This window comes from Xyrauchen texanus, chromosome 2 (genome assembly GCF_025860055.1).
Source record: "Xyrauchen texanus isolate HMW12.3.18 chromosome 2, RBS_HiC_50CHRs, whole genome shotgun sequence".
Classification (NCBI taxonomy): Eukaryota; Metazoa; Chordata; class Actinopteri; order Cypriniformes; family Catostomidae; genus Xyrauchen; species Xyrauchen texanus.
The window spans coordinates 16307848-16328832 of record NC_068277.1 but is presented as its reverse complement, the minus strand read 5'-3'; the positions used below and the strand labels follow the sequence as shown (position 1 = coordinate 16328832).

The window sequence follows — 20985 nt, the reverse complement described above, 5'->3', positions numbered from 1 at the left end:
AGAATCCAACTACTAACATGGCCAAGACCAAAGAGCTGTCCAAAGACACTAGAGACAAAATTGTAGACCTCCACAAGGCTGGAAAGGGCTACGGGGAAATTGCCAAGCAGCTTGGTGAAAAAAGGTCCACTGTTGGAGCAATCATTAGAAAATGGAAGAAGCTAAACATGACTGTCAATCTCCCTCGGACTGGGGCTCCATGCAAGATCTCACCTCGTGGGGTCTCAATGATCCTAAGAAAGGTGAGAAATCAGCCCAGAACTACACGGGAGGAGCTGGTCAATGACCTGAAAAGAGCTGGGACCACCGTTTCCAAGGTTACTGTTGGTAATACACTAAGACGTCACGGTTTGAAATCATGCATGGCACGGAACGTTCCCCTGCTTAAACCAGCACATGTCAAGGCCCGTCTTTAGTTTCCAATGACCATTTGGATGATCCAGAGGAGTCATGGGAGAAAGTCATTTGGTCAGATGAGACCAAAATAGAACTTTTTGGTCATAATTCCACTAACCGTGTTTGGAGGATGAAGAATGATGAGTACCATCCCAAGAACACCATCCCTACTGTGAAGCATGGGGGTGGTAGCATCATGCTTTGGGGGTGTTTTTCTGCACATGGGACAGGGCGACTGCACTGTATTAAGGAGAGGATGACCGGGGCCATGTATTGCGAGATTTTGGGGAACAACCTCCTTCCCTCAGTTAGAGCATTGAAGATGGGTCGAGGCTGGGTCTTCCAACATGACAATGACCCGAAGCACACAGCCAGGATAACCAAGGAGTGGCTCTGTAAGAAGCATATCAAGGTTCTGGCGTGGCCTAGCCAGTCTCCAGACCTAAACCCAATAGAGAATCTTTGGAGGGAGCTCAAACTCTGTGTTTCTCAGCGACAGCCCAGAAACCTGACTGACCCAGAGAAGATCTGTGTGGAGGATTGGGCCAAAATCCCTCCTGCAGTGTGTGCAAACGTTTGACCTCTGTAATTGCAAACAAAGGCTAATGTACCAAATATTAACATTGATTTTCTCAGGTGTTCAAATACTTATTTGCAGCTGTATCATACAAATAAATAGTTAAAAAATCATACATTGTGATTTCTGGATTTTTTTTTTTAGATTATGTGTCTCACAGTGGACATGCACCTACGATGACAATTTCAGACCCCTCCATGATTTCTAAGTGGGAGAACTTGCAAAATAGCAGGGTGTTCAAATACTTATTTTCCTCACTGTAAATGTAATGCTGAAGTTCTATGCATTGTTCTATTAGTAGTGAAAATAGACATATTCTTTAGGCAAAAGCAGTACAGATAAAATATGTAATTATTCATAGTATTTGTATGGCAGGGATGAAAGAAAAATTATAACAGTCATTTTTTGGGTGAATGGTATTTTGTTTCTGATTTTTGACAAGCTCAGGAGTCAGGGGACAATTTAAACATAAATTGCTAGTACTTTCTGCTAACTCTTACTCACACTGCATGCTTATTTCATAAAATATGGACATAATCTTAAGAAATTGGCCACTATTCTGTAAAAAACAAATAAACAAAACCTTTTTAATCATACTTTGCTCTCTTGTATATGACCGCAATCACTTCTAATTAATTACAGCTAATTCACCATTGCCCATTATTTTCAAAACAAAGGCCTATTCATGAGGATCTCATACATTTGCCTTTTAATTTATTTTATTTCCTTTCTTTTGTCCTGCTTTCACTCCATTTGAAGTGGATTAGACATGGTCCTCTATTTTTTTTTTCCAATTTCCGTTCAATTTCCATTTAATTATTTCCAAAATTCCATGTTTTCGGTTTTATTTTCTTTGAATTTCGGGTTTTAAATTTTTTATTACGTTTTATCATTAAAAAGCTGTCTCAAACGAATGAATCAAATGAATTCATATAATTTTATCTTTATCTTTTCAACATACCATTGCATTATTTTGTATATAAAATAAATAGCGTCTATATTGATCCTCATAGCACAATCCAAAACCCAAAATTTTGTTTTTCTTTTTTTGGTCAGAGTGCTGCAGAGCATCATAGTATTAATGAAAACAGTGATAAAACTCTTCTTTGAGATATTGCTTAAATATAATATAATTATTATTATTATAGTTATTAGTAGTACAACTACTTCATTGAATATTACATTTTATTATACAGAAGTATAATACTGTATTTCTGTCCCATTTTTCAATAATTAAATAGAGCTTTTATTTTAGCAGCTGTTTTTGGAGGATTTACCTCTACACCTCCAGTTAAGCAGTTCACTATATTGGGCTAATGTGCTTATTAAACTGCTAAAGGCTATGATTTGATTATATAAACATATTGTCTGCATGTGCTGCACACTTCACAGTGAATAAATTGTCATTACTGCACAAACCGTGCTCATGTGATGTTAATGATGCGGTTATGACTGGATTCCACAATTCCGTCCATGTTTTCCGCAATGTGGATTTATCAAAAATGTATAAAAAGCTGTCTATCTCACTTATCGTAAATCTCACACAATAGACCCATATAAAAATAGCAATGCTGTCTGTGAAAGTAGATCTTTATACATTCTGCAGTGGATAGAAATGATCTGTTTAAAGAGTGGAATTTAGCTGTCTGAATTATATTAATTCAGGTTAATAAAGGTTAGCATCAATTTTAATTTAGCATTTTTGTGTGGATTTTCTGTTGTTAAAAAAAGAGCAGTTTTTTATTTTATTTCAGTAAATACAGCAGTAATTAAAATGATAATATGAGTAGCTGTGTCCCGGATGTTGTGCTTTTAAATCAGATTTGTACTACCAGTGCTATTGTGAATCAGTGGGACTCAGGCGGCAAACATTTCTAGCCAGTTGGTTGACACACATTTTCCCCACAGATCTGACTCACTCTCTTTTGCACACACAGATTCTTACTGTCTTACACACACGTTAAAATACAACTTAAATTATTCTTTCACAAAAAGAGCATTCATTTGTGCTGAAATACATCCTCTCTCCGCATTAAAAAAAGATAGGAAGTCTTTAGATGCACCTCCTCTAGATGCTCTTGAGTGACTGATATGTGCCAAAGTCGTCTTGTCTCAAAAACAGAGATATGCACCCCTAACACATCACATCCCACCCCTAAACACCCCCGCTAGGCTAATAGCACCCACAAGTTTCATTTGTAAGGCGCCATAGAAACAGCACCACAATAGGCCCCATCTCGAGTAGGCCCATCTGGGTGTCTTTGTCATGTCCACTGAAAGCCACAAATGCCTGCTGACCTAGAAACACATCAATAAGGAAGAGGGGAGTTCTTCCAGTGACAAATTGGAGAGCCGAGGAATGTGTTTTTTATTTTACTTGTTATGGAATATGAGAGGCATCCAGGTTTGTAGGCGAAAAAAGGAAGTGGATGGGTGTCCCTCATTCTCTCCTGCTGTTGGAAGAATCTTTGAGAGATCACAAAGATGCTTTAGACCTGTGTGGGTCTGATAGTGTTTGTCGGAAATAATGGAAAGTTGAAACGCTCAGAAACTGTGTGTGATAGGGAGGAAGAGGCAAACTGTCAATGTTTCTGAGTGGGCCATTAACATGTGTCATTGGAGAACACTATGACAGGAAGTCAGAGTAATGGGCAGTGCTAAGTGATGTTAAGTGTCCAATTAAAATAAAAAAAATACAAGCTAATTTCACTGTCAAAAACTTTGCCAAGGCCATGTTTTGTAATTTTTTTCATTTACATGAACAATATATGAACAGTTAAAGATACAATAGAATAAATTGAACAGATTTCTATGCACATTGAAAAATAATGATTTGGCCAAATTTACTTATAAACCCCAAAAGTGTATTTAAAAAAAAAGACCTTTTGACCGATGAGATAATCAGGGATTTTTTTTCCAATAAAAGTTTGCCGCTTTAATAACCGTGTGTGGTCATCTTTTTTTTTTTTTTGCATTTGTTAAATTTTGTCCTGTACCCAACATGGGTTTGGATATGGACACTTACCGAAAGTTTCTCTTAAAAATTTGTCTATGCCATAAATTAACCATTAATTGTACAAAATGTTTTTAGTGTAGTTAATGGTTTCAAATGTGTGATATTTTAATGTTCAAAACAGCACATAATGTGCAAAACTTCTGTACCTGTTTTCAAAAGTGACTATTGTGATTTTCAAAGACTAGTTCAACTTGTCTAAAAACAATGCTTTGATGACTGTTGTCACGATGCTTTAAAGTGGGTGACATGCCTAATTGACTAAAACCCTGTACATTTTACATTTAGTCATTTAGCAAACGCTTTTATTCAAAGCAACTTACAAAATTATGAACATAAGCAATTCATCACACAAAATCCAAGAATATCCACAGTATTACACTGCTTACCCTAAACATAACTGAGTAGTACAGAAGGTAGAGCAGAAACAAGACACAGAAAAAAAATAAATAACATGAAATCCCTTCTAATCTCTGTAGCCAACCTCAGTAACTAGACAACTGGTTGACCATCATTAGCCAACCCTGTTGTGAACAGTAAATATTTCAAAAATATGTTTTTTTAAGCTTCATAGCTATGTTGAATTGTTATTAAAGTATCAAAAATACCAAACTACTGTACCAATTACTATTGTAGAATTTAGCAAATTTTTATCCGTCACGGCAAATGAGATAAGGTTAATCAGAGATTGGGACATTTTAAATGTGAAGATCTGCTAAAAGTCAATTTGCCAACTTTTATGAGTACACTAGCACATAGATGACCTCAAAGCTAATAAACCCAGACTAAAAGTCACAAACTCTCATTTTGATTACATGGTGTGTTTTTAAATATTTGATCTACTAATTATTTCACCTCGGCTACATTTCATTAATGTGTATGTCCACACTGTTCCCTTTTAGTTTTCTTTGTAAATACCACCATCAGTCAATCTTTGTCCTTTCCCTCGGTTCTCATCAGTGATGACATAGACATAGGAGTGATTATCACCTCTTTAAGTTATACAGTCAGTTTGTTTTTGTATGTAACTTTTTGCCTTTTTAATTATTCTATTCTCTGTTGACCTCTCTTATCAACAAGGCATTTCCATCCACAGAACTGCTGCTCATTGACTGTTTTTTAGTTTTTGGCACCATTCTGAGTACCCTGTTGTGTGGGAAAGTCCCAGGAGATCAGCAGTTACATAATTACTTAAACCAGCCCGTCTAGCACCAACAATCATTCCAATGTCGATTTTATGCATTGCACTGCTGCCACATGATTTGCTGATTCGATAATCCCATGTATAAGTAGGTGTACAGGTGTTTCTAATAGAGTGCTGCAGCGGGTTTTTTAATAATCAAGCTACAATCTTTGTCTTTCGAAGTGTACATGACACAGTGCATAATGTAATATTTGAAGGAAAGACATCAGCTGAGGAAGTGTTAAATACACGCCATGTGTTACCTCTCTTTTGGAGCATGTACACAACGCTGAGGCCAGTTGTGGTCCCATTACATGCTGGACGAAGCTGAACTACAATCGCATTATCTGTGACTGTTAGTCCGACTTCACAAAACTCGGATTGGTACAATTTCCGTGGAATAGGAGTGGTGGTGGCGTAGTGGACTAAAGCACGTAACTGTTAATCAGAAGGTCGTTGGTTCGATCCCCACAGCCACCACCATTGTGTCCTTGAGGAAGACACTTAACTCCAGGTTGCTCCGGGGGGATTGTCCCTGTAATAAGTGCACTAAGTCGCTTTGGAAAAAAGCGTCTGCCAAATGCATAAATTCAAATTCAAACCTAAGTGTTTATATTACATTTATAGAAAGAAAAATTATTGGTTTAGTGCAACTGAAATCGAACTTTTAAAGTGCATGTAAATGTACTGAGTGAGAGAAATAGAGTTAATTGGATTGGGACACAATGCAGACCACACTCAAACCCACATGAGGACCACAGCTCAAAATGTCTGAAGTTTGCGCTAACCAATAGGCCACGGATCTGACAAATTGGTCATTATAATCTCCCCAGATAAAGAGCAGCCAGCACTCCTATCATTCTCTAATGATGGACTGATCATTAATCGATTACGATCCCACTTCAGTCATACTGGCCTTCCGACTGAGATAAACAATGTGCCATTTATGACAGGCAAGAGGCTAGAGTGTATTCCTTCACTAGAAACCAGAATAAACCATTTTTAACTCACTTCAGCAGAGGTTAGTCAGTATATACAGTATCTGATCTGATCATGGCATTCTTCTGACATTTGACACATCAGGAATGTTCTGTGATGTAATATGGTTTGGGTTGATATGTTCACTCTTGATGCTCGTTGTTTACAGAAGAGGACCGCTATGACAGCTACTCCCGTATGTTGCTCAAGTACTTCCTGGCAGAGGGAGTTGTGTGTGGACATGAACTATTCCTGGCATCCGCCCGACATCACCCTGATGATATCATGCAGGTAAGAGCAAAACCAAAATCAAATCAGATGTTCAAACTTGCCTGTTAGACAAACGCAAACGTGTCAACTCATCAAGTATCAAGAGTATCCAAGTTACCAAATGCATCAAGATCAATTTTTTACATTTGAATTCTCTTGTACAACTAATACCTGGCCCTCAAAACAATAAACTTAGATATATTGAATATTGACTTTATCAGTCCAATATTATCTTAAGTATCACAAGGGAACAGAAAGCTAGGTGTGACTGGTGACGACAGTACCTGAATTGTATTATCCTGATTCAAGATGGCTACCACAAAGTCTTATTTATTTATTTGCCACTTTGAATCTGCTGCCTTTCTGTGCTGCATCCTTATTTTATTGGCTATAGATTAAATTAGCATTACTTCACACCACAGGTGACCACACTTCTGGGTTCTTTTAAACCACATATTTCAATGTTGTATACAGTTTACTTTGAAGAAATGATGTAGGTTCATTCTGAACTATCAACCAAACAAGTTATAACTTGGTTCAAAAAACCTGTCTGGTTATGTCGGACATGTAACAGGTTGATTAATGCACATCCTCAAATACTTAAAGGAATATTCCAGGTTCAATACAAGTTAAGCTCAATCGACAGCATTTGTGGCAAGTTTAACAATTTGAGAGTTCTGGCACACCTGCCGCAAATCATCCACTCATTGTTTTCATATCCAAATTAGCTTTGCGGGAAACTCTTTGGGCTCTATTTTCGTAAGTGTGCAATGACTGTGCACTATGTCTTATCCAATTTTCGTTAGAGCGCTAATTCTAAGCGCAATTTTCATGCCAGCGCAAAGCGAAAGTGGGTGTGTGTGGGTGTGTTTGCACGACTGTGGGTGTAGGCACGCAAACTGAATGGTAAATGAAGTTGTGCAAAGCGCAGTTTGCTGTTTTCCTAAGAAATATGTCATTGCACTAAGACGTTTCAATACCACGTCTTAACTCGGCGCAAAGTCTAAATTCAGTTCCAGCATTTGCAGTTTGGATATTTCACCAGCAGGTGGAAATAAAGTTCAGAACATCAAACTATGTCCCTTCAATAACTGTTGAAGACCTATATTGAAACAAAAAATTATGAGATTTTTGTTAAACTTTCTAGAGGTCATGGTTTATTTTTTTATTGTTATTAGTATTTGTATTTGTATGTTTATATGTGTTATTATTCTTGTATATTTACAATTATATTTATGATTACATTTTGACTAGTAATTTTCCACCTGTCATAAAGTGATTTTTAAGTCACTGAAAAAGGGGCCGGTGGAAGAAGTTTGAGAGAGTACAATGTTTGGATTTGGTATTATTTTTTTGACCACTTCGTTATTTTGATTATATTTTCATTTTGTTTGAAGTGTAATTTTTGAATTTAGAAATATTATTATAATTTTTTTTTTTGTTTCAATACATAAAACAATAATATTTTATCTAAATTGACCGGTAGAAGTGAAGTGCGTGCCAATTCAATCACTGTTAATACTAGCCATGATTTGTGTGTGAGTAGATGATAATGATTAATAATACTTGCATTCTCTACAATTTAATGGAGCATACATTCATATGAACCATGCGTAGAAAAAGAGTGCGTCCCAAAATAATGTAAATCCATATTTCTATTATTCTAATTCATTGCATATAGTCCATTTACACTACCAATGTCTTATGTATGTGCTGTATTTGTTTATATCACTGGTGCTTTACAGGAAATGGACTGTATAGGATGAGATGGTGCCAGAGAAGAACCTTATTTGACCGATTAGTGCCTTGCGTGCATGATTTCACCAAACCCAACTGCGCCTAGACTTACACGAAAATACCAAAACTCCTACTGTGCAATGCGCTCATATTGACTTATCATTGAATGAACCAGAAGTATCAGTGATTTTTTTTTAAAGGGGACCTATTATGCAAAATTCACTTACATGGTGTTTGTACATAAATGTTAATCAACAGTGTTTCACAACCACCCTACAATGTTAAAAGTCCACCCACTCCTCTTTCTTATATTTCTATTAATCAAAAATTGTTTGTCAAAATGAATGGTTTTCTTTTCTTTTCGTTTCTGCTCTAATGTGATGGCACGTTAGAGCAGGCCTCGCCCATGACTGGTGACTGACTCCAGTCCCAGAGTGATCTACACAGTCTGCCATTTTTTTCCCTCACTGGAGCAGATAAAGTGAGAAGAATAATGTATCCGTTTCGTAAGCGTTATAAGTGTTCTGTTGTTGGCTGTAAAAGTGAACATTAGAGTCTTCATGTACTCCCGGCATCAGAGCCACTGAAGACACATTTACATTTATGTATTTGGCAGACGCTTTTATCCAAAGCGACTTACAGAGTCCTTATTACAGGGACAATCCCCCCGGAGCAACCTGGAGTTAAGTTCCTTGCTCAAGAACACAATGGTGGTGGCTGTGAGGATCGAACCAACAACCTTCTGCTTAGCAGTATAGTGCTTTAGCCCACTACACCATCACCACACAGTGGACAAGTTTTGTTTTTGAAGGAAATGTGCTCCAAAACATACCAGAAGTTGTGTATGTTAGTGCAAATCATTTTACACCAGACCACTTTGTGAAGGAGTGTCAATATAAAGCAGGATTTTCAAAAAATGTGATTCTCAAGCATGGATCAGTACCAACTATTCGTGTTCCAGCTTTATATCCTGAAGATGTATCACATTCTGGGGACACCTGAGACATATGGCACTTTTCCACTGCACGGTACGGTTCGACTCACCTCAGCTCTACTCGCTTTACATTTCTGAGCTTGCATTTCCAGTGCAGTTTAGTGCCATCTCAACGTGGGTGGGATTATAGGCTTATCGTCATAGTTGCGCCGCATCTACTGCCATGACATCATCTTAAACACGACACAAACTGACCAAAAAAAAATAACAACCGCTAGCTGATAGCTACTCATTGTACTGCATAAAGCATTTGTTGCATGGGGATTTTAGAAGCAAGCTTCCAGTAGCTGGTCAACTAAATAAAGTGAAGCTTTCAAACAGATTATATAGTTAATGTAACAATATGTACCATCCTCCAATTGCTCACCGGTTTAGATAGCGTCCATTTGGTCGAACCACTTCCACTTTTCCTTGGTCCGGTGGTAGCCGTGTGCAGCCAACAGCTTAGACACTTCCTGATAGACTTTTTCATTTCACTCATTGCTACCTAGTGGACCATCTGCACCTCGTTTATTGACCATGGCGTAGTTTTGCCAATTTTTTCACAATTTGAAAGGCGCATGAACAAATTATTCTGTTATCGCTGTTGCTAACTTTAAAACTAGCGGGTTGATGTTGCGTGTCAGAAATCCAGTGACGCTGGTAGTGACTATTCTCTCTTGACCAATTAGTGATCTGCATGATTTTTTGTCACATTTAGTATCAGCTCGGCTCGCCTGGAACCCTAAAAAACGTCAGGTACCAGGTACTATCCACAGAGGAAAACCCCCAAAAAGCGAGCAGAGTCGAGTTGTACCGTGCAGTGGAAAAGCCCCATTATATTACATCTTGTAAAAAGGGGCATAATAGGTCACCTTTAAAATCTTTTCTTGACTTGAATTGTTTGATTGGGCTGCCAAGACTTTTAATCACAAGATATCTTGTTTACAAAAACACCTAACCATGCTACATAATAAGATGCACATCTTATTGCACATAATAAGGTAGTGTGTCAACGCTGTAGCATATTACTGTTTGAAATTTGTGTTGCGTAATGTGTTTCAAAAAATGCTAGGCAGTATTCAGTGTATATTGTGAAGTATGCAATAAATGAAATGCACTAGTATTCAATTTTGAGCATAGTCAGTGTTTTCTCTCTGTCTCTCTGTGTCTCTGTCTCTCTGCTCCCTTTCATAGACTGATACATGAATGTTTGTGTGAGAGAGCTCAGGGAGTTACCTGTGAGTGTTAACGAGTCTCGCCTTAATGACAGTGGACAACAGTTCCTCTCTCTGGCCCCTGATTGGCCCCAGTCAACACAAGCTTAATGATTGTTATTGTTTGATCTGTATGCAAATTGTGTGAGGCAGACCACGCCTACATTTTGTCATTTCTTAGCACTAACGACTTCAGGATTAACTCTGTTGTTTAAAAAAGCAGCTTATGAAGTGCTAATGTGTTTATTTATTTACTGTATTTATTTAACGTTGTTTATCCAGGTCCCAGCGCAATTGTATTTCCCCTTTCTTGCCAAGAAAGTGTCTCAATCTAGATTTAATTTATAGCATCTAGGTAAAGTTTATAAGCAGCAACACACGCACAAATTAAACAGGTAATTCTGTACTGCAACTTACTGTTAGTAACTGTTTAATTATTTTTCAATTACAAGCAAATAATAAAAAATAAAAAAATGTACTGTTCCCATTTTTAATGCTTCTTTAAAGCTTTTTTTATTTTTTTTTTTTTTTAAGAAGAATTAACTTTATGTAAAAAGATGTCTTGCAATATTCTGAGTGCATTTGTGGACTGTAAAGTTCTGTAAAAAAGGAATAGTTCACTTAAAAATTATAATTCTCTCATTATTTACTCACCCTCATGCCGTCTCTAACTCATATGAATTTCTCTCTTCTGCTGAACACAAACAAAGACATTTTGAAGGATGTATAATATGTTTTTGTCCATACAATAGAAGTCAGTGGGGTCAAAACCTTTCAAGCTCAAAAAAAGGACATAAAGGCAGCATAAAAGTAATCCATATGATTTGAGTGGTTTAATCCATGTCTTCTAAAGAGACAGGATTGCTTTGGGTGAGAAACAGACAAAAATGTAATACCATATTATGGTCGATTAAAGGGATAGTTCACCCAAATATGAATATTTTCTCATCAGTTACTCACCGTCATGCCATCCTAGATTGTATTTGACTTTCATCTGCACAACACAAGCAAAGATTTTTAGGAGAATACCTTGGCTCTGTAGGTCCATACAATGCAAGTGAATGGTGGCCAGAACTTTGAAGGTCCAAAATCATAAAGGTAATCAATACAACTGTGTTGATATAGGTGTAGGTGAGAAAAATATCAATATTTAAGTTCTTTATTCACTAATAATTAACCTCCCTGCCCAGTAGGTGGCAATATTTACAAAGAATGTGAATTGCCAAAAACAAAAGAAGAAGAATGGGAAAGTGGATATTTAAAGTAAAAAGTACTTAAATATTGATCTGTTTCTCAACCACACCTATCAAATTACTTCTGAAGATATGGATTTAACCACTGGAGTCTTGTGTATTAATTTTATCCTGCCTTTTAAATGCTTTTTGGAGCTTCAATGTTCTCGCCACCATTCACTTGCATTGTGAGGAACTACAGAGCTGAGATATTCTTCTAAAAATCATTGTTTGTGTTCTGCATAAGAAAGAAAGTAATACACATCTGGGATGGCATGAGGGTGAGTAAATGATGAGAGAATTTTCATTTTTGGGTGAACTATACCTTTAAATTTGTGTGGACAAAATACATTATACTGTACATCCTTCAAAGTACTTTTTTTTGTTTGTGTTCAGAAGACAAAAAGGAACTATTTATTTTAATTTATTTTCGTTATTTTGCACAACACAATCTTAATTTATCTTCCATTTTATCAAATACATTTTCATAAATTAATAAAGCAGCAATGCATAATTTAATTTATTTAGTATAGTTTTATACACACTGTTGCACTGGGAGCAAAAAAGTAATAATTTACTAAAATTATTTTTGCTTAGAATTTTTTTCCCATATGTGTAAAATATATGCATATTTCAAAGTTACAATTTGCAGATTATTTCTATTAATAAGGTCTTTTTACCAAACTATGTAGGGCTGGAATACTTTAATACTTTTTTTTCCAAATAGTACTAATAGCATTTTAGCAATTTATTCTTTGTTTACCTTGCAATGTAGGAACTCCCTTCACCGATTGTGGATGATGTTGCCAGTCTGAAAATCAATGAGGGTCAACCTCAGCCATGTAAACCAGAAAATCCAGACACAATGAAAATCGCCTGGCGCTACCAAAACCAGCCCAGAGTTCAGGTAAAAGACAATTTTTAGGGCAGTCAGTCCTTTGATTCAACAAAACACACTGAAGAGTATTCATACACACTTAAATATATTACAATCAGTCAAGGTCATTGATGGTCATCATGAAGAAATGTACCATGAAACTTGACATATGAATACATTAATTAAATGATTAAATGGTTTATCTACTGCCTCTGCCACTGCTCCATCAAAAACATTTGTCTCGGAAGTACATTGCGCATCTGGATTTGGTTGATGTTTGAAAATAGGTAAATAATTGTATTATGGATAAAAGATGAATGCAAAATACATTGGATTATGTTAGTGTCTGTGTTACGCATTACATATCGCTAATGTTAAAGGTACATTACAAGTTAAGCTCAATTAACAGCATTTGTGGAATAATGTTGATTACCACAAAAACTCATTTAGACTTATTCCTCCTTTTCTTTAAAATAAGCAAAAATCTGGATTACAATGGAAGTGAATGGGGCTAATCCATAAACATTACAATACTCACTGTTTCAAAAGTATAGCCACAAAACATAAACAATATGCATGTTAAAATGATTTTAGTGTAATAAAATCACTTACTAACTTGTTCTGTGTAAAGGTCTATCCAATTTACAACTTAAACTCTAAAAAAACAAATGTAAAAATGATGATTTAACCAAATTTACAGCTCAAATAATACACCAATTTTGACAGAATAATTAATGTAAGTGCTTTTATAAAATTTTAAGCAATGCATTTCTGGCTTTAAACCCTCCAAATATTGGCCCCCATTCACTTCCATTGTAAATGCCTCAGTTTTACCCAGATTTTTGCTTTTTTTTTTTTTTTTTTAAAGAAAAGGAGGGACAAATCGAAAATACAATTTTGTGGTAATCAACATTATGCCACTAATGCTGTCGATAGAGCTTAACTTGTATTGAACTTGGAATATTGCTTTAATTACCATGCAAGTAAAAATAATTACACATTAAGTACATATAGTTAATTAGTATTTCTCAGTAATTAGACAGTTTGTAAATACATAGTACCATTAACTCTGTAAAACAAGTGTGACCTTATAGGGTAAAATCCAGTTTTAAAATCCATATTTGTAATTAAGTTTTTTCATTGTCATTTTACACCCCTAACTATCATATTCAATAAATTCAGAACTTGTAATCGGTTTTTGTAATAACATTTTTGTTATGATTTATTCATTATTTCCCTTTTAAAACTGTTTCCCCCTATCTGCCCCCCGTTCTCTCCATAACAGGCGTTGTATTATAAAGGCTAAGAAAGTGTGTTTATTTGTGGGGGAAGGGGTGTAGTTTTCAGTAATAAATATATCAGTTCCTTCCCACCCAGCAACGTGAATGGGCTTTCGCTACTCTCATTCGCAGTTTAGATGGATTACTCACGCTTAGCTGGTTATAGGTAGACTTAAACCCAGAGCAGACAGGAGGACATGGAGGTTCTATTCAAGCTCAAGCCCATTACAATGAAACAGCAGCCTCCAACTTCTCCAAATCCCCTCAGAGCCCTCGTTGTGGCTTCCGCGCACCCCTCTTTCTTCTGCTTTCAGAAAAGATCCCTCCCGCCTGCCTGTAATCCAGATTGCTATGGAGATTAGGGGGGACACCCGTGAGACACCCCAAAAGATTTCAGTCTTTCCCTCGTTTTTGGACGAATTTCAATCTCTCTCTTCATTTGCTGCTTCCGTTCTTTTTTCTCTCCTCAGTCAATTTAGTGTATTTTGTATTTTCTTATTTCTTTTCCTTACCCTTCCTCTTTTTTTAACCACCTCTTCCTATTTCTCGGCAAAGCCAAAATATTCTCATTTGGTGCTTGGTCAGTGTTCATTTTGGAATCTGAGATGTAAATATTTGCTCTAACAATGTTTCAATGGCGAAATTGGAATATGGTCTCAGTCTGGTTAGATTTGACAATTTTGGTGTGAATTTGGTAGAATTACTTTTTGGCTAAGAACTGAACTTATTAATATAGTAATTATAATTGATTATTAGTAATTATTATACATTGAATTTTCATTGTCAGATCAATGCATTGAGGCATTTTACACCCATTTTATTGTCTTCCCTTATTTCTTTTACTTTCCTGTCCTTTTTTTCTATCACTCTTTTTTTCCTCCTTGTATCAGAGGGGATACTTACCCTCATTAGCCTTTTTCATACCTCTGTCTTCCTCACAAAGCACTAGTAAATCTAGTAAGGGATTTGCATCCTAAATATAGAGCGCCCCCCTCTATTCTCTTGCTCAATGGAGACACCAGATCAAAGTTCAGACAGTGCAGAACCATCCCGTAATGTTAAAGGGGTCGCCAGAACCTGCCCACTAAACGATGATGAGATCCAATCTGTCAGTATCAGAATGAGGTGATGGAACAGAAGAATCGCTGATCCAGATCAGGAGAAGATTAGGGCTCACCTCACAGTGGTGCCCCCTGCTCATTAGAAACTCTGGAGGAAAATCCAGACCCCCTCACAACTCCAGGAAAACATCTGCCCGTGTGCAAGTGTGTTTTTCTAAGCTTAAGTGCTCAGTCTTGTCAGAAAGTGATTATGTTCTCAATGGCTTAGCGAATCGTCAGGATTTCTTACTGTCCAACAATGGTTAAACCATCAATGGCACCTGGAAGTTACAAAGTCTTTTATATTCTTAATACTTCTTTCTCGTTGTCCTTTAAAAGTTTACCTTATACATACAATGATTTCAAGAATGCTGTCAAGCCAACATAATAAAGCTAAAAAGCTGTTCAGTTTAAAAGCTTCTAAATACTGTAACTAAAAAAGCTGTTGTTGATCACATGTATGTTCTTTCCTATTTTCCATTAATAGTTAGTTTCAATTTAAATGCTTGAGGGAAAAAAAATGCAAAGGACAACAATTACATCTATGGGTGTAAACAGGGTCCAATATAAACTTTTTGCCACACCTGCCAATGGCTGACATCACTTATACCAGCGGTGGTCAGAATATTGTTCTTACAATTTTATTAAAGACATTGTTCACCAAAAATTAAAATGTTCATATTTTTATCATCCTCATGTTATTACAAACCCATTTGACTTACTTTCTTCTGTAGAGCACAACATAAGTTTTGAAGACTGTTCATGCTGCTTTAAAATGGATAAAGGACAAAGCATCATAAAAGTAGTCCAAATTCATCATCATCATCATCATCGTGCAGGCTTGTTAGGCACGACAATACTCTTCCACAACTTTATATCCTCTGCCAATCTGGTGACCTCTTGCATTTAGATGTTCTTTTTCCAATTCCAGGCCTAAGTGTTTAAGATCTTTGTACATTTTTCTCGATATGAAAAGCGCTGTCTACCACGTGGGTTCGATGTTACTTCCGACTTGTGAAGGGCATAGATTTTCGCCGATTCACACTCGTTCATTCGTAGACAGTGTCCAGTAAACTGCAGCTGTCTCGATCTAATAGTTGAACTGATTGGAATTTGGCCAGTTTTCTTGTAAAGTTCTTGATTAGTCACATGAGCTTCAGCTTGATTGATGACATGATCCGATAACACTTTCTGGTGAAGATGTCGAGTTTGTTCTCCAGTGCCTCAGTGAGTGGCCAAGACTCGCATCCATAAAGCAGCACAGATATGCAAGCTTCACTTAATAATAATAAACTTCACTTTCAGTCTGGGTGATCTCAGGATGGTTTTGAGTTTGGTAAAGGCATCTCAGGTGAGGGAGATTCGATTCTCAACATCTTTCTCGGTTGATACAATATAAAACCCCAAATACTTGAAGTCATCGACAATCGCGATTTTGTTTCCATCGATGACGAGTTGTGTGTGAGTTCGGGATTTGTCGTTCAATTGAATTTGGACAGTCTTTTCTACATTCATCTCAAGCCCCACCACGGCAGCATTTTGCTTGTTGTCCAAATTATTCATGCACTATATTCCAAGTCTTCTGAAGACATATGATAGCTTTGTTTTAGGAACAGACTGAAATTTAAATCGTAATGCACTGAAATTCTTGCTTGCCAGCTGTGATCAAGATCTTGGATATTTTGCTATAAAAAAAATAACTCCCTTCGTGTTCTACGAATGAAAGTCAAAAAGTAAAACACACAGAGACATGAGGGTGTGTAAATGATGGCAGAATTCAAAATGATTGGAGAACTATTCCTTTAAAACCATGCTTTATTACATTTTGGTTGTGAATATTTAATAGCATTTTGATTATGAATCTATAAAAGATGCACTGTATAATTAAATTTAGAACTTGGTCTTCAGTCGACTCAATGTGATATTTTTGTTATGATTTATGATTATTTAAATGTATGTGTGTATATATATATATATATATATATATATATATATATATATATATATATATATATATATATATATATACATATATATATATATACATATATATATATACACATATATATATATACACGTTAATTACTCAATTGTAACTGGAGGGACAATCAAATTGGTCTGTACTGGGAGTAGACTGGAAACTCAAAAATATGTCCAGAATTGAAATTTGAATAAGAAATAAACACAGAGCTCATTGGCTGTTAATAATTGAATACTAAATTCTGTATTTGATTCATTGAATTTTCATTGTAAGATTGATGCATTTTTATGCCACTAGTAACTATAACAATAAAGCATCTGTCCTCTTTTCTGTCATCTTTTATAGACTTCATTGACTTCATCATTGAGGTTTGGACATTACTATGACATTTCCAAGACCATGGCGCCAGAAGTCCGTCAAGCAGCAAAGTGCCACAGTTTTTATCCACTGCAGGAAACACCAGCAAACACAGAAACAAGGTATCGGTGGAAAAGCATAATTACTTATTATGTAATATTCAGAGTGCTGAATAGTACACCTCAAAGTAAGACTTTATGTTAAAATGCGTTGATTTTACAAAATGTGGGCGTTTGACGTCAATTGAACATGACGGCACCCATAGAGATGGCACAGAAGTCACAGTGAATGATTAACATTTATTTTTAAGCAAATAGAATGCTTTAATGAGTCAAAGTACCTACATTAAATGAAAATAATACCTGTATAGCAAACCTTTGCAGAGACAGGTGTGCAAAACATGATAAATGATTCTCTCTGTAGACAAAAGTGCATCTGCAAAACAAATGCTAGCATTGCCATTTTGTTTACTATATACTTCATCTTCTGAACATTGGACAACAGAACATGTCAATAGTCTCAAATGTCAAATAGGAACATTCCACATCTGGCTTTAAGGAACAGTATATATATATATATATATATATATATACCAATACACCAATAAACATGCCATGCTCCAAATCACTGAGATCAATTTTATTCCCCAATTCTGATGGTTGATGTGAATATTAACTAAAGCTCCTGACCCGTATCTGCATGATTTTATGCACTGCACTGCTGCCACATGATTGGCTGATTAGATAATCGCATGGATGATTGCTGATGCCAGACGGGCTGGTTTGAAAATTTCTGTAACTGCTGATATCCTAGAATTTTCTCCGAATGGTGTCAAAAACAAAAAAACATCCAGTGAGCAGCAGTTCAGTGGATGGAAACACCTTGTTGATGAGAGAGGTGAACAGAGAATGGCCAGAATGGTTGCTATTCTGAGATGTGGGTTGGTGCTGTTTTGGCAGCACGAGTGGGACCTGCACAATATTAGGCAGGTGGTTATAATGTTGTAGCTGATAAATATATATATATATAAATATAAATATATATATAAATATATATATAAAATTACACATTTTTATATATTTTTCAATATGACTCATCAAAGTTCATAAATTAATGGTTATGATTAGGGCCAGCTTAACCAAACAATATAAACAAACATACTTATGTCCGCCTTCACGTATTTTCCATGGATGCTTTCTGTGTCCATGCTGAATGTAAGATGAGTGTGCAATGTGACGTTGCATTTCTCCAAGAAGAAGATCCTCTCTCAATGATGATCTCATGTTTCTTAAGAACATGTTTGCAGTTTAATTTTATGGCGGGTGTTCAGAATAATAAAGGTTTTGTTAAAGCATCTCTGTACTTTCATATTCTTTTCCAGTGCTGTGAGACATGGGCTTGAGTTTTGAATGTTGTTTGCGATGCGCTTGTTTTATGGTTGTGAGGGGTGCCCATGTAGAAGGGGTAGAGCTTTGTTGCATTAAAATCAACGGCACCACCGCAGTGCAAACAAACCAATCTGGATTCCCTGCTTCGCTGAGCCTCTTTCAGCTCTTTATGTCTGCAAACAGAGGTCTTCAAACTGTTCATCTACAAAACAACACCATAGTGAAGGGGCTGTGTTCCTGAGCCTGTGTTTACTCATGTCCGTAAATGTGTTCCTGTGTGGCAAAAAAATACTATGTCCACTGAACAGCTTGCGGCATGGCAGCAACATGATGAATGCTACGGCTTACGTAGATGTTGCTTTTGGAATTCTAGCATCACTCCTTCCTCTGTGTTTCATTGCTGGTTAGTTTATTATCATTTTATGGCGTGTTATAATAGAGTCATAAAGCTTTCAGCCGTTAGCTCTTTTAGCTCGCCTTTTAGGTATGTTTTCATCCCAGAGGAACACTGAGAGAGTTTGTTGTTATCTCAAATACTAGTGAAGAGCTTTTGAGTCTTGAAGGTCCTTGCAATTTTACTTTAAAGCAGGTGTCCTCAACTGGTTTTGCTTCAGATCCCAGATTTCACAATGGAGATCAAGTGGTGACACAACACGCTAAAATGGTTTATCATATAAAAGTAAACAAAAATTTATTTAACTATATAGGCCCTAATGTTTGTTTTTTAAATGCCTCTTTAATTTCTATAGCCAATAATTCCAGCCTGATGTCTTGACAATTATTTGACATTTAAAGCAAGTTAAATGTTCTCCTAAACAGATGAGGTTTTTAAGGTTAATGCTCTATTGTGTTTTAAATCAGCAACACCTACCTACATCCCTGCCCTAAACATTAAACCTAAACCTAACTGATGATGCCATAAAAAGCTAACTGGGATGAAAAACATATAAAATTATTAATAAATTATGCCTTATTGCATTTTAAATCAACAAAACCTACCTCCCCACACTAAACCTCAAACCTAAACCAATCAGATATCATCATATAAGCAAATGTGAGGTGAAAAATGCAATTGCTGTTGCAACCACATCATTTTGTGGTGCTTCTATGATACTTTCAGCTCACGTGTTGTAATGTGGTTATGTAATGCAAACATTAAAACATATAGCCTTACAAATCATCCGTACAAGTGTTTTGATGTCATTAGATAGCATTGGGTGAGAAAAACTGCTTCATATCCTTTTCAAAGAAATCAATTAATCAGCAAGGTTAAATGACAAGCGAATGTCATGAGAGAAAAAAACAAAAAACAGCTCATAGAATAAAGTGCCCTATGCCGTTTCAGACTGTTAAATCGCTCCATTTCACTACTTGTCGTAATTGGCACAAATTGCTCTCCAGGTGAAAGCTGAGTCTGTTTTTTTAGACGGATGCTGGTTCTACGCGCCCCTCTGTTCCCCCTCGCGCTAGCATCACTGTGATCTTAATTAACTCACCTGTCTGCCATTATCCTCTATGGATGGCACCTTAAGTGATCACACTCCGCTGGGCTGCTGCGCTCTCTGTGTCTTAGGCACAATGGGGGTGTGCCCTCTTTTGATTACCGCACCTCCCTAGGTCTTAATCAAAAGAGGGAAACACATGTTTCTCCCCATTAAGGAGAAAATCATTAAGAAGATTGGATCAGAGTGTGCCATTGAATGTACAAAGGAAGTCAAATGGAAGTCAAAGTTAAACATGTTACATGATGTGACCTATTATAGTGGCTTGCAAGCCACTTGACCAACTAGTCAACCGTCTTGACCCATTTGTAGTTTAAAAGCACATCTTTTCAAATGCATATAGGTCAAGTTGGTCAACCAATCGTACAACAACTGACTAGTTGATTTAAATAGCTTTATTTTCTTTGGTTATTTTTAGCTTTAGTGTTTTTAGTGGCAGTGCTTTAATGGGGATGAAGGGGTTTTTAACATGCCGACAGCGTGCTCTGCTTTAATGTCCATTAATAGTAATGGGAACAGTTGAACTCTCAGCATGCTAAAACAATCTCTAAAATGTGATCTCTAAATTTATAATATAATAGCCATCAAAACACAACTTTTGTAACAAATCCACCATCTTTAACTATTAAAGGGGACCTATTATGCAAAATTCACTTTTACATGGTGTTTGAATATCAATGTGTGTTGGCAGTGTGTGTACACAACCACCCTATAATGATAAAAATCCACCCAGTCCTTTTTTAATCCCCATTTATCATAAGCACTGTCTCAGAACAAGCTGTTCGCAGATTCTGTACAAAGTTACGTCACTTTGTTCAGGCCCTGCCCACAACTGTTGATGGACACTGCTGGTTCATTCTAAAAGTTGTTACTTCTGATGGAGTCCCTCCCTCATCAGCGTCTGACTCCGGTTCAAACATATAG

General features: G+C 36.4%; 1 protein-coding gene across 1 annotated transcript in view; it reads left to right on the top strand.

Moving 5' to 3' along the window:
* elp4 (elongator acetyltransferase complex subunit 4) overlaps positions 1-20985 on the top strand; it is a 90944-nt gene that overhangs the window by 1321 nt on the left and 68638 nt on the right. Inside the window, exons 3-5 of the mRNA XM_052152398.1 lie at positions 6317-6438; positions 12352-12483; positions 17160-17293. Of these exons, the coding sequence (XP_052008358.1) occupies positions 6317-6438; positions 12352-12483; positions 17160-17293 (388 nt within the window). The remainder of the gene's footprint in view (positions 1-6316; positions 6439-12351; positions 12484-17159; positions 17294-20985) is intronic.